Source organism: Balaenoptera physalus (genome assembly GCF_965194825.1).
Source record: "Balaenoptera physalus genome assembly, chromosome: 20".
Classification (NCBI taxonomy): domain Eukaryota; kingdom Metazoa; phylum Chordata; class Mammalia; order Artiodactyla; family Balaenopteridae; genus Balaenoptera; species Balaenoptera physalus.
In genome coordinates, this window is record NC_138901.1 from 12,929,932 (window position 1) to 12,943,729 (window position 13,798).

At 47.4% G+C, this 13,798-nt stretch overlaps 1 protein-coding gene across 2 annotated transcripts in view; it reads left to right on the forward strand.

Moving 5' to 3' along the window:
• FOXK2 (forkhead box K2) overlaps positions 1 to 11,437 on the forward strand; it is a 71,079-nt gene extending 59,642 nt beyond the window's left edge. Inside the window, exon 9 of one of the 2 annotated variants that reach the window (XM_082442058.1) lies at positions 8,203 to 11,437. In XM_082442058.1, the coding sequence (XP_082298184.1) occupies positions 8,203 to 8,396 (194 nt within the window). In that variant the 3' untranslated portion in view covers positions 8,397 to 11,437. Of the gene's footprint in view, positions 1 to 8,199 lie in introns of both variants that reach the window. The other variant, XM_082442057.1, reaches the window with a different exon arrangement.
• The last annotated feature ends 2,361 nt before the right edge of the window (positions 11,438 to 13,798 follow it).

Here is a 13,798-nt window from a genome sequence, read left to right on the forward strand (position 1 = left end):
ACGCAGGCTCAGCAGTTGTGCCTCACGGGCTCTAGAGCGCAGGTTCAGTAGTTGTGGCGCACGGGCTTAGTTGCTCCACGACATGTGGGATCTTCCCGGACCTGGGCTCGAACCCATGTCCCCTGCATTGGCAGGCGGATTCTTAACCACTGCGCCACCAGGGAAGTCCCAACAATAATTCTTTTATACCCAGTGTCTCCTTAGGGTTCAAATCATCTGTATATTTTTTTAATTGTGGTATTCAATAAAATATACATAATATAAAGTTTACCATTTTAAAGTATGTGGTTCAGTGGCATTAAGTACATTCACAGTATTTTGAAGCCATCACCTCTAACTAGTTGAAAAGCATTTTCATCACCCCAAAAGGAAATCTCACACCCATTAAGCAGTTACTCCCCATTCCCCACTTACCTCAGTCCCTGGTAACCGCTAATGTACTTTACATCTCTGTGGATTTACCTGTACTGGATATTTCCTGTGAATGGAATCGTATGAATTGTGGCTCTTCTTAGCTGGCCTCTTAGCACAATGTTTTGAGGTTCATCCATGTTGTAGCATGTGTGCATCATTCCTTAGCTAAATATGTTTCCATTTTGTTTATTCATTCATCAGTTGATGGGCATTTGGGTTGTTTCCACCTTCTGGCTATTGGGAATATTGCTGCTATGACATTCATATACAAGTATTGGTTTGAGTCCTTGTTTTCATTTCTTTTTGGTGTATACCTAGGAGTGAAATTACTGAGTTGTATGGTAATTCTCTGTTAATTTATTGAGTAGCCACCAAACTGTTTTCCTCAGCAGCCACAACAATTTTCCATTCCATCCTCAATGATGTGCAAAGGTTTTGATTTGTCCATATCCTCACTTGGTACTTTCTCCTTTTTTTTGATCATGGCCATCTTACTCTTTTTTTTTTTAAGAATTTCTTTCTTTCTTTCTTTCTTTCTTTATGGCTGTGTTAGGTCTTCGTTTCTGTGCAAGGGCTTTCTCTAGTTGCGGCAAGCGGGGGCCACTCTTCATTGCGGTGCGCGGGCCTCTCACTATCGTGGCCTCTTTTGTTGCGGAGCACAGGCTCCAGACGCACAGGCTCAGTAGTTGTGGCTCACGGTCCTAGTTGCTCCGTGGCATGTGGGATCCTCCCAGACCGGGGCTCGAACCTGTGTCCCCTGCGTTGGCAGGCAGACTCTCAACCACTGCGCCACCGGGGAAGCCCCAGCCATCTTACTCTTAATTGTGGTTTTGATTTGCATTTTCCCCGTGACTAATGGTGTTGAGCATCTTTTCATGTGCTTGTTGGTTATTTGTATAGCGTCTTTGAAGAAATGTCTAAATCCTTAAGACTTTTTTTCTAAATTGTGTTGTTTGTTGTTGAGTTATAGGAGCTCTTTATATATTCTGGATACTAAGTCCTGATCAGATACAGGTTTCCCCTGCTATCCAAAGTAGAGGGTTCCTGTGAAACCTAACAGATGCACAAAATGAGTCAAGGTAGAGCACAGACACTCAGAGACACAGTTCAGAGCTCTGGCGGCTTGATGCTGAGATGGAGTATGGTTCCTGGGGAGGAGCTTGGCGATGGCACTCACTGCTTGGGGTGCTGCTGCCTCTCTAATGGCTCACTGCAAAACAAATGGTAAACGCTATTTTTGCTTGTTTTTTGTTTTTTTTTTTTAAATTATTTATATATTTATTTATTTTTGGCTGTGTTGGGTCTTCGTTTCTGTGTGAGGGCTTTCTCTAGTTGCGGCAAGCGGGGGCCACTCTTCATCGCGATGCACGGGCCTCTCACTATTGCGGCCTCTCTTGTTGCGGAGCGCAGGCTCCAGACGCGCAGGCTCAGTAGTTGTGGCTCACGGGCCTAGTTGCTCCGTGGCATGTGGGATCTTCCCAGACCAGGGCTCGAACCCGTGTCCCCTGCATTGGCAGGCAGCCAATGCGCCACCAGGGAATTCTCTGTTAATTTATTGAGTAGCCACCAAACTGTTTTCCTCAGCAGCCACAACAATTTTCCATTCCATCCTCAATGATGTGCAAAGGTTTTGATTTGTCCATATCCTCACTTGGTACTTTCTCCTTTTTTTTGATCATGGCCATCTTACTCTTTTTTTTTTTTAAGAATTTCTTTCTTGCTTGCTTGCTGCTATGACATTCATATACAAGTATTGGTTTGAGTCCTTGTTTTCATTTCTTTTTGGTGTATACCTAGGAGTGAAATTACTGAGTTGTATGGTAATTCAACCACTGCGCCACCAGGGAAGCCCTATTTTTTTGCTTTTTGCCTTTCTCCATAAAAGTGAAAATCCTCTTCAGATTTCTTCCCATTATCAAAAATGGGTACTAATGTAGGTCTTTCATAAAAGTGAAGTGGCATAAAGGGAACTTTTGCAAAGGGGGGTGTGGGGATACCTGTATATGATTTGCAGATATTTTCTTCCATTCAGTGGGTTTGTCTTTTCACTTTCTTGATAGTGTCTTTAATGCACAAAAGTTTTTAATTTTGATGAAGTCCAGTTTATTTTCCCTTTTGTTTCTTATGCTTTTGGTGTCATATGTAAGAATTCATTGCCAGATCTGAGGTCATGAAGACTTACACTTAGACCCCTGTGTTTTCTTCTACTAAGAGTTTTATAGTTTAGCTCTTATGTTTAGGTCTTTGATGCATTTTGAGTTAATTTTTGTATATAATGCGAGGGCCCGGCTTCATTGTTTTGCATGTGGAGATCCAGTTGTCCCAGCACCACTTGTTGAAGAGACTGTTCTTTCCCCGTTGAATGGTCTTGGCTCCACTGTTGAAAATCTGTTGACCTCAGATGTATGCATTTATTTCTCTCAGTTCTATTTCATTGATTTTCGTGTCTACCCTTATGCCAACACCACACAGTTTTGACTACTGTAGCTGTGTAGGAAGTTTTGAAATCCGGAAGTGTGAGTCCACCATTCTTTTTTTTTTTAAGTTGGAAGATACTTACATTTATTTTTACTTTCCCACATCACCAATCATGGGTATGAGTGGCTTGTATCTCCATCCGGAAAACATAGCACTATCAAGTTACTATTATATCCAGTGGAGAACTCAATCTTCGGTCACAGCGTAAAGAGCGAGTCTAGCATTCTTTTTCAAGAATGTTCCGACTATTCTGGATACCTTACAATTCCATGTGAATTTTAAGATCAGCTTTTCCATTTCTGGGGGAAAAAATGGGATTTTGATAGGGATTGCATTGAATCTGTAGATTACTTTGGGTAGTATTGCCATCTTAATGATATTAAGTTCTCTAATCCTTGAGCGTGGAATGTCTTTCCATTTATTTAGGTCTTCTTTGATTTCTTCAACAATGTTTTATAGTTTTCAGTATATAAGTCTTGCAGTGTTTAAGTCTTGGTTAAAATTCTTCCTATTTTATTTCTTTTGAATGTTTTTCTAAATGGAATTGTTTTCATAATTTTTTTTGAAATTGTTCATTGGTACTGTATAGAAATACAACTGATTGTTTTGCATGTTGATCTTGTATCCTGCAAGTTTGCTGAATTCAAAAACTAATACTAATTGATTGTATTACTTTTTGATTAGGGGGTTTCCTTATGTCGATTTGTTAGGATTTTCTGTATATAAAGATTATGTCATCTGCCAGTAGAGATAGTTTTACCTCCTTTCCCATTTGGATGCCTTTTATTCCCCTTTCCTGCCCAGCTGCCCTGGTAGGACTTCGAATGCAGTGTTGACTAGCAGTGGCAAAGCGGGCATCCTTGTCTTGTTCCTGATCTTGGGGGAAGCATCCAGTCTCTCACCATTGAAGCTGATTAAGTGTGGGTTATCATACATGTTACTATGTTGAGGACTTTTCCTTTTATTCCTGGTTTGCTGAGTAGTTTTATCATGAAAGGGTGTTGAATTTTGTCACATACTTTTTCTGTGTTAAGATAGTCGTGAGGGTTTTCTCCTTTAGTCTATTAAAACAGTGTATTCCATTGGTTGAACCCAACATGCTCTGGCCACTTTTCAGCCTCTTCTGCACTGGACCACAGTTCTGGTCACAGGTATTCAGTCCATTTTTGTGGAGACTCTGCTACCCTAGACCTCCATCTTGTGGGGCAGTGGTCTCGGGAGGAAAGGTGTCTTCACCCTGCAGACAGTGTCCTCGTATGACCAGCGTTTCACCTGTTGTCCTAAATAGTCTCCCCTGTGCTCACAGGTATTACTCCTTCTCACAGAAAGTGGCCCCAGCCTCCAGCCTGTGCTGCCCTGGGGTCCAGGCCCTGCTAGGTGTTGAGGTGAAAGGGTTTTGTGGGACCCTTCTCCATCTGCCCGGTGGTGTGCTCTGTTGACTTACCCCAGCGTCCTCCGGGAACCACTTGCAGGTTGTGGTAGCAGCAGGCAGAGCGCCCGCCGTACCAGCACCGTCTTCCGCTGGCGCAAGGGGAGGAGCTGCTTGGACTTGGCGGGGCGCGGCTGGGTTAGCAGTGAGGCAGCGCCGCCTCCTCCGGGGCATCATTCTGCCTCTGCATCTGCAACACCCGCCCCATGTGAGGCTGCTGCTCTGTGGGACTCCTGGTAGGTGGTCCCACACACTTGAGCCTGTATCCGTGGATTCCATATTTGCAGATTTCTTGCAGATCACTGAAATTTACTTACAACTCCCAGATCAGTACTCATTGTATTGATTTCACAGTCCTTTGCGGGCTTGTGCAGAGCAGCAAAGTATTCAAGTTCAGCATGCTGGTTCCCGGCTGAGCACAACTCGGCAGTGCCCCTCCTCCTCATTTCAGCTCCCACTGTGAACACGTGTCCTACTCACTGTTTCTTAGGGCCACATTTTTCACGTTTTGTAATTTTTGTTGGTGGTTTTGCTGTTTATTTTGTTTTTTTATAAAACTATGTATGGCTGCATTGGGTCTTCGTTGCTGCGTGTGGGCTTTCTCTAGTGGTGAGTGGGGGCTACTCTTCACTGTGGTGCACAGGCTTCTCATTGCGGTGGCTTCTTTTGTTGCGGAGCCTGGGCTCTAAGCACGCGGGCTTCAGTAGTTGCAGCACGCGGGCTCAGTAGTTGTGGCTTATGGGCTCTAGAGCACAGGCTCAGTAGTTGTGGCACAGGGGCTTAGTTGCTCCGCAGCATGTGGGATCTTCCTGGACCAGGGCTCGAACCCGTGTCCCCTGCATTGGCAGGTGGATTCTTAACCACTGCGCCAACAGGGAAGTCCCAGTTTTGCTGTTTAAAGTGGACTGTGAGCATGGTTCTGAAAAGGCCTGGAGTGTTCTAGGCACAGAAGGCTGTGACGTGCCTTATGGAGAAAGTACAGGCATGAGATCAGTGTTAATGGATCAACAGTATAGATTAAATCGTCTTTAATCAAAAACCACATAAAACAAGGTATGTGTTGATCAGTTGACAAGCCCTACCCCGTGTTTCCCCGGGACAGCAACTCAACACCTGCCAGCTTGGTATCCCACCTGGTATGGCTCAGCTTTGGGCACTGATTCACTCACAGCCGTGTCAGGCATCTCTTAGGAGAAGTGGTGCTGGGCTATAGCAGGAAATGTGTCCATGCGTTATGCTTGGACGGGAGTTGAGTCTCTGCCTGAGTGGAGAGTGCATCCCGGGACACAGCCAAGAAACTGGGTAGGACAGCGCATTGGCAGGGAGACCTGCAGGGCCAGGGCCTGCTGGTGTGGGAAGCGGGCAAGCTGGGGGACCAACGAGTGTCCAAGCCTAAGATGGGTATTTCAGGGGCATTCACAGCCACAAGGAGGCTTCAGGGGATCAGCCGGGAGGCCGTGCCACCATCCAGGTTGGAGCTGCTGGCCTCTGCCCATGTGCGCAGACAGTGCTGATTAGATGGGTGGGGGGCGAGAGGGGTCAGGATGGTGCCTGGCGTCCCCTTGGAAGGTGACCCTGGAGTTGAGTCACCCTCCTGCTGAGGCACCATGTGACTGAGGGCAGAGTACCCCCAATGGGAACATGGTGCTCTCCCTGCTCTCTGGGTGCCTGCGTGGCCTCGAGAGAGAGCCTCGGTGCAGCACATTGTCACAGCTGCCCTCTCACCCTTGGGAAAGGAAGCCTGTCTCCCCAGGCACGTGCGTTGAGCTCCAGTTACTGCCACCATGGGCATGAGGAGGGCACGGAAAGGAAAGTCTGGCATTTTGATGCCCAGTGTTCATGGGAAGTGGAGAGGTAGGATGAGTCCAGCTGTGAGGTGGGCTCTTGGCCCTGGCCTCAGTCACAGGTGCACATGTGTGGTTCACTAGCATGGTTATGGCTGTGTTATTTCTTCAACGACTCTTCATCATTTTGGTCGGATATGGAGTCTTGGGCCGACGCCATGCTTAGGTGGCGTCCCACCTGCTCACTGTGGCCTGAGTGCCCCTTTGCACTCTTCCTGCTGAGATTTCTCCTCTGCCCACTCCTCAGTCTCCCTCACTGTCCTGGTCCTTTCCTTTTCTTTCTGTCACCTTTCTTAAGGGTTTGCAGTTCACAGTTAGCGGAAAACCCTGCTCAGCCTGGCCTAGGAACCACGCCATGCCTGCTTGGGAATCTGGGACCCAGGCTCCACCCACATCCCTGCCTCCCGGACAGCAGGCCCTGCTCGCTGCTGCCCTGCCCCAGCGCACCAGCCCCTTCTTCCAGTCACATCATTTTTCAGGCTTTGACTGTTTGCACTGATCTAGCGTTAACTCCATTCTGCTCTGATTCTACAGCCACTACATCCTCCTGAAATAGCATTTTTTCAAGCCAGAATTTTGTGGGGCATCTCCTAGACTAGCCAGGGCTCTGGGTCTCTGCCATGGACTGCAGCAGTGAAGTGTGTGTCCTGCTGGAAGAACCCAGGCTCCGTGGCAGTGCTGCCCCAGCGCCACACATGCCCTTATTCATGAAAGTGACAGCAGTCGTTCTTGAGAGATGACACTGGAGGTGGTCAGAGGCCCCATGTTAACCAGGGTCCAGCTGCTGGTCCCTTTGTTCCCTAAAGGCATGGCCACATGAAATTTTCCTACACAAAAGCCTACTGGGACTTTCAGTTGGAATGGTGTTGAATCTGGAGGTGAGAGTGGGGACACTGGCATCCTGGCAGTGTCAGAGCTCCCCTTTCTTTGACCTCAGTCGTCTGTGTCCCGTGGCGTCCTGTCTCTTTCATTTTGTAGACCCTCCCTCATCTCTTCACTTAGCTTCAAGTTCCATTTCTTGAGAGGAAATTCTGTAATCACCCTGTGCCAGCTAAAGCGGTATGTTAAAATACCTAAAGTTATAAAGCTTGGTGTAAACTCCTTATACTTACAGCTCTTATGCAGCATGCAGAGCAAACTGTCATGAGTTGCAGCAGCCATAACGTCTAGTTACTAACATCAGTGTGGCGGGACAGCACGCGTGTCACTGCTGGGACTCAGGCATGCTCAGGAGACAGGGTCGCTCTTCCCGGCTCTTTGTGCACATATCTTTCTCCATCTGGCCACCTGCTGCCATGGTCCTAAACCTCCCTCGGGGCACGAGGGCATGGGGTGGGAGGGCAGGGGTCTTCCTGGACAGGATGCTGCTTCTCCAGGTCACTGTGCCTCCTCCAGCACACATCCCACCCCCCACTCACCCCCACCCCCCTCCGAGTGGAATAGCTCCAGGCTCCTCCCAGCCCAGGCCTGCTTTCCCCATTGGAGGAAGCAGCACTTCCAGGTGTGGGATGACCAGTTTGCCTGGTTGTGCAGAGCACGAGGCAGGTGAGATCAGAGGTGGTGGAGACCCTTGTGCCCAGTGAGAGCCCCATGAGGAGGAAGGGCCCCTCTGTGATGAAGACTGGAGAGAAGAAGGGCTCGGGTGGAGGGGTGTGGGGAAGCCGGCCCAGGGCTCGCAGAGCTCCCTTCCAACAGGCTCGGGAGAAGGTGTGTGGCTCAGATGCAGGCTTGGCTTGCTGCACCCCGATCCCCTTCTGGATTTGGGGACTCTGCATCAGGGAGAAGCCGGCAGTGGCCCATGGGCCAAAACAGCAAAGCCATCTGCTCTGTGCCCCACCACTGCCTCAGTCCCTTTACCCCCTCCCGCTTCAGCAAGACAGCACACGACTGGAAGCAATAAACAGATGCCGGCCGTTCATAAAAAGACTCACTGTTCACGCGGTTAACGTGTGGTGGGGTTTCTGATCCCCAGGGGTCTGGCGGGGACGAGGGTCCACCCAGAAGCACGGGCGCTGACTCACTGTCTCTCCACAGCAGCGGCGAGTCCCTTGCACATGCTGGCGACACACGCCTCAGCGTCGGCCTCCCTGCCCACCAAGCGCCAGAACGGCGACCCGGCGGAGCAGCCAGAGCTAAAGCGGGTCAAGACAGAAGATGGCGAGGGCCTCGTCATCGCCCTGAGCATGGATGCGCCGCCGGCAGCCGTGCGGGAGAAGAGCGTCCAGAACTAGTGGCCGGGAGAGTGCTTCTCACTTTAACGTCAACTCTGTGGTGCCAAAAGGAGACACTGCCTCTCACCGACGCTCAGAGCGCGTTCCCTCGGTGGGTAGAGGGCCCTGCGGTTGGACTTCACCTCAGCACTGGAAACACAAACCCAGGTGGCCTTAAAACTCCTTAATTTAAAGACTGAAGTCACCCCTGAACAAAACCACACGCAGCAAAGCTGGGCTCCGGCAGTGTCTCCCCGCCCAGCGCTCAGCTTAGCTCCGAGTAGATACTCTCAGTCCTTCCGAGGGAGGACGGACCCGGTGCGAGCGGGCCTGCTGGGCCAGAGCCACCCCGCCGCCAGTAGACAAGACAGTATTTTGTTGTTCACATGTGGAATTAGAATATTTTGAGGTGTACTTTCTTTCTTTACAAAATAATGGGGTCTTTGACATTTCAGATCACTCCATTTCTACTCTGGTAATTTTGGAATCACACAGGACCTTTTGTGTGGATTTCATCTGGGGAGAAGAAACAAAGTAGTTTTGTTTGTTTTTGTTGTTTGTTTTCAGCCTATGGAATGATTTACTTTTGTCTGTCCTGTTTAAGTTAAATGGAGCTACTTGACATCTACAAATTTTCCACGTTAGAGCAGTTACCTGATGAATTTAATCCACCTCCATTTCCGTGTGTAAGACGGACAGACACACAGACGGACACCCGCGGGCCACTTGTAACCCTGACGGAAAGAGCTGCCAGGCTCGCGGAGCTGCACTTACCCATTTCTCTTTCTTGCTACTTTTTGTTGTTTGTTTCTTTGTGTTGACTTTGTCCCTGGCATAATTTTCCACTCTAAGTAAAACAAGTCTCCTATGTATTGTGTATGTTTAAAACAACAGAACTATTACTTCTTCATTTGGGAAAAAAGATTCAATCTTTTATCACACACCCTTTTCAAACAAACATCACAGATCTCTCCGTGGCACGTTCGCTATTTTAGGTGCCGTCACCAGCTCTCGGCATCGTCCGACCAGCCGGCCACCCGATGATGGTGCGGTTTGCCCCCCTCATGGCAGGAGCAGCTGCTGGGGTGGAGCAGAAGCTGCCTGTTAATACAAGGGTCTTGGAAGCAGGCGCCCTCCGTCCGGTAAGCATTGGAAACACCTAGGTTGCTTTCTGATTTGTAATAGGAAATTCCCCTCAACCTTTTAGAACTGAATTCGGTACTAAGGCTGACTTCTCTCCTACAAAAAATAAAAGCGAAAGGAAAGGAAACAAAGGTGAGAGAATGAGAAGTAGGAGGCCCACACGGCCTCAGCCCATGTTCCTCCAGAAGAAAGCCACTCACCTTTCCAGAGGGTTCTGGGGGTCAGAGCTGAGCAGCATGCAAACAGAAAGAGGGCTTTGGCCTTATTGTGAATTTTTAAATGTCATCATAACGTTATTTATTTAAATGTAGTTATTTTGGTATTTAATTTTTTTTTAAAGAGAGGAAAAAACCCCTGTATTTTCCTGGTGGAATGAAACAGCTCAGAATGGTATATTTAGGCAATTTTAAAACATTTATTATTTACCTAAAGACCAAATATGATAAACCTGTTCTAAGTATTATGTGTCAATCCACGGTATGGAGCTGTCACAATGTTGTTGCAGATAATGCATATTAAAAATTATGAAATTACTGCACACTAGCTGGATTTATAACTCAGCCATTTAAAAAATAAAAATGAAACCATCATGTGAATGAGACCACGTGTGTGACAGTAGCAAAATCTAACTTGCAGACTGAAGCACGGATGGATCAGAGCACCTCAGGGCAGCAATCTGCATCTCCCAGGCACTTTACAGATACCTTGGAATGTATATTTTTTTTCTTTTTACTCAGAAGGTTTGCAATTTGCAAAATAATTCAGATCTGCTGTGTCCTACATGTGGGGTCCGGTCACTCCACTGAGTGCTCCAGACCCCTCAGTCATAGCCACTGCAGCCCCCTAACCGTGAGCTCCGGGGAGGCGAGTGGACGAGACCACCCTGATGGGGAGATGGCCTGGGCAGCACTAAGCAGATGCCTTGTGCGTCCTCCAGGAGACGCGTCTCCACAACCGTCCAGAAAGACTCGGGTAGATTTTCCCTGCGTAAGCCCAGTCCATCAGTTGATTATTTCTGAGCCTAAAATGTAGACTTTATGGGTCTGGAGGGATTTCTGCTTGGTTTATAGGTAAGAAAAGTACCCTGTTCTCAAACTTAAAGAAGGGAGAAGGATAGTTTTTGCTGCTGGGAGCTAGAGCATGCCTTTTTCAAAGGTGGGGCATTCTCTTTCCTTTTTCCTTCTGTCTTATTCAGTTGGCTCATTCATTGGCACATAGGAATTTAAAAATATCAAGGAGAAGGCAGGGAAAGGAAAATATAGATTAACAAACTACCATGTCCTGGGCACTTAAAAAAATTTTTAAATTTAGCTTTGAATCCCCGGGAGCCCTTCAACACCCAGGAGTCATGAGCTTGTGTCCTTGTGGCCCCACTTGATGCCTGGTGCTACATCAACAGTCACATTGCACTTCACTCCCGCCCGGCTGTCCACTGGTGGTTCCTAAGTGTCTCATTTCAAAAAGTCTCTGCTTTGACCTTTGCCAAACTTCTGAGCTCCCTCAGGGACTAGAAATTTCATTTCAGCAGCTTCGCCCTGAACCAGACAAAAATACAAAAGGGAAACTCACACGTGAGCCAAGTGATGTGGCGCATCCCAAGCTGTCTATGAATGGTTTTTGGATTGATCTTCCTCTCACGTCAGTTGAGTCTCCACTCGGACAGTTGAGCTCCTTAAATGCATCACACCTCTCATCCTCCTCTCCTAGAACAACAGAGTAGGCGGGGTCACGGTCAGAAGGGGGTGGGGCGTGTCAGGACTTGGGATTTCTGTGCTATGTTACACGAGGAGACAAGTGACAATCTTCAAGTCCTAACCTCCACTATTCTAGAAGGTATAGTGGTGATTTGTGTGCAAAGATTTGAAATTTTAAAAGTACCAAGTTCCTGAAATTCAATAAAATATTTTTATTAATTTTAATTGAATACAGAGTATCATTGTCATTTTGATAAGCTTAAGCAGGCACTGCTTTTTTGCTTTTTTTAAACGCTCTTTGAGCATGCCAAAGGCCTAAAGCACTGGAGCGAATATTCGAAGGAGCTGCTGTGAGGACAGCAGTTCAGGCTTCTTGACTCCACCAGAAGAAAGGGGGCATTGAGTGTTTGCATGTGAAAAGGGCATTGGGTCACAGGCAGCGATAACAGTCTGTCTTGCTGGCTTTCAATCCATCATGTTAGAGTTTTCAAACTTACTTTGAGGTTCTGGTTGTAGCTGCCATTTCTTCTGCAGACTTGCTCCTCAGCCTGAGAAAGATCATTGCAAACAGCCTGAGATACATCCTCCCATGAGATGAAATTCTTGTCTAAATAGGCACATGGGTATTCCAGTCCCCACACTGTTAACACTTGGATTGTCCAGCTACTAGAAAGTCTGTGGTGTGGATTGCTGATGTCCTGAGGGGTGGTAAGAGGAAGGAGGAATACTGAAATGACATGAAGTCCCCTTTGGGAGCTAAAGGAAGCTCAAGCACAGAGTTCACATGGAGTTTTGTTCTTGACATTGATGCCCTAGTGTAAAAACAGTTCTATTAGCATAAAAGAACTGCTCTTTGTGTACTGAGACTCTCTCCTAACAAAAGGGAGCGTTCCTAAATGTTTTTTTCAGATCTGTTGTCCATGTTGTTGTTTTTTTTAACAAATGTATTTATTTTATTTTATTTACTTTTGGCTGTGTTGGGCCTTTGTTGCTGTGCACAGGCTTTCTCTAGTTGCGGCGAGCGGGGGCTACTCTTCGTTGCGGTGCGCAGGCTTCTCATTGCAGTGGCTTCTCTTGTCGCAGATCACGGGCTTTAGGTGCGGTCCATTTTGTATTAATAGATGCTTTAAAGTGCATTAGGTCTTACCTCTCCCTTCTCACTCAGGAAAAGCTCCTCTGGTAATTCATTAGGGTCACCTTGTTGAAGTTAAACTGAGTCAAATAAGAGCTATCCTACAGGATAACCTACCTTTACCCAAGAAAAAGATGTTGAAGGCAGGAGGCCTTCAGGTATAGGAAACAATTCAGTAACTCTGATAAGAGGTCTTTCATGTAGCAAAAGCCATGTTAGTTATTGCGGGGAGGCCCGCATTTAGGCCACATTTCGTCTGTAAGGAAGACATAGGGGGGAATTCCCTGGTGGTCCAGTGGCTGGGACTCCAAGCTTCCACTGCAGGGGGTACAGGTTTGATCACTGATCAGGGAACTAAGATCCCGCATGCCATGCGGCACAGCCCAAAAAAAAGGGAAGACATTGGGGCATGTGATGAAGCTATGTGCAGTTGCCATATGGTAAGTTCAGGCCTAAATATGGGAGGTGAAAGAACCCACAGTATGTAGTGATTTAAACTATAGCCTGTTGGCCAGCACTCACTGTAGGTCTCTGTGGAATACTGCCTCTTGTTGTTACCCCTCCATGTTTACATCCATAGCAATACAAAATTAAATTTTAACATGGGTCTCTCAGGTGATCTCTGATGAGATGACTAAACCTGTGGGCACAAAATTTCTGATTTTAGAAATGTCTTTCTGAGGTCTCTGCCCTGTGTCTCACCCATTGGCTGAATAAATAAAGCAACTGTCACAGTCCTCTGAAAAAGAAATAGTAGCAAGGGGGTTAAAACTGGAAGAACCACCAACGTGGTGATTATTTTCCTGAATTTTTCTCCCCTCTTGTATCTCCTGATGTAGACTCCAGGACAGCCTGACTATCAGAACTGCATGTTAGCAATGAACATCAGAATACCCAAGAGAAGCCTTTCCCTCACAGGGGAAGGGGGCCCCTGTGGGACACGTGGAGGGGAACCACAGAACTGTATACGTGTATGCAGGAGCCCTGGAGACACTGAGGACTCAGAGAAGAGGAACTGGGAAAGGGGACATTTCTAGTCCAAAGAAGTTGGGGGCAGGAGGGAGAAACACTTTTCTTTGGCCCCGCGGAGTGCAACGTCACAGGGAGGCTAAAGCCTGAGACTTAGCCAAGGGCCAGGAAGGCGGGTACCTAGGAGACAGGAAGTTAGAGAAAGATTCTCTAGGGCTGTGTATGGCATCCTGGGCTCACTCTCCGCTGCACATGCCTGGAACTGACTGAGGAAGCAGAGCAAAGGCTTTATTAATTGAACTCCCATGAAGAATGGCCCCAAATAGCACTGCAGAGCTTGGGAAACAATTGACCCCCAACAACTTATCCCAAACCACAACCCACAGTGGGCAGGTCAGCACATTTATTCTGAACCTAGCCAGGTTATTTGCCTGCTTAAAAAAAAAAAAAAAAAAGAGATTCTACATTCTCTACAGGATTTAAAT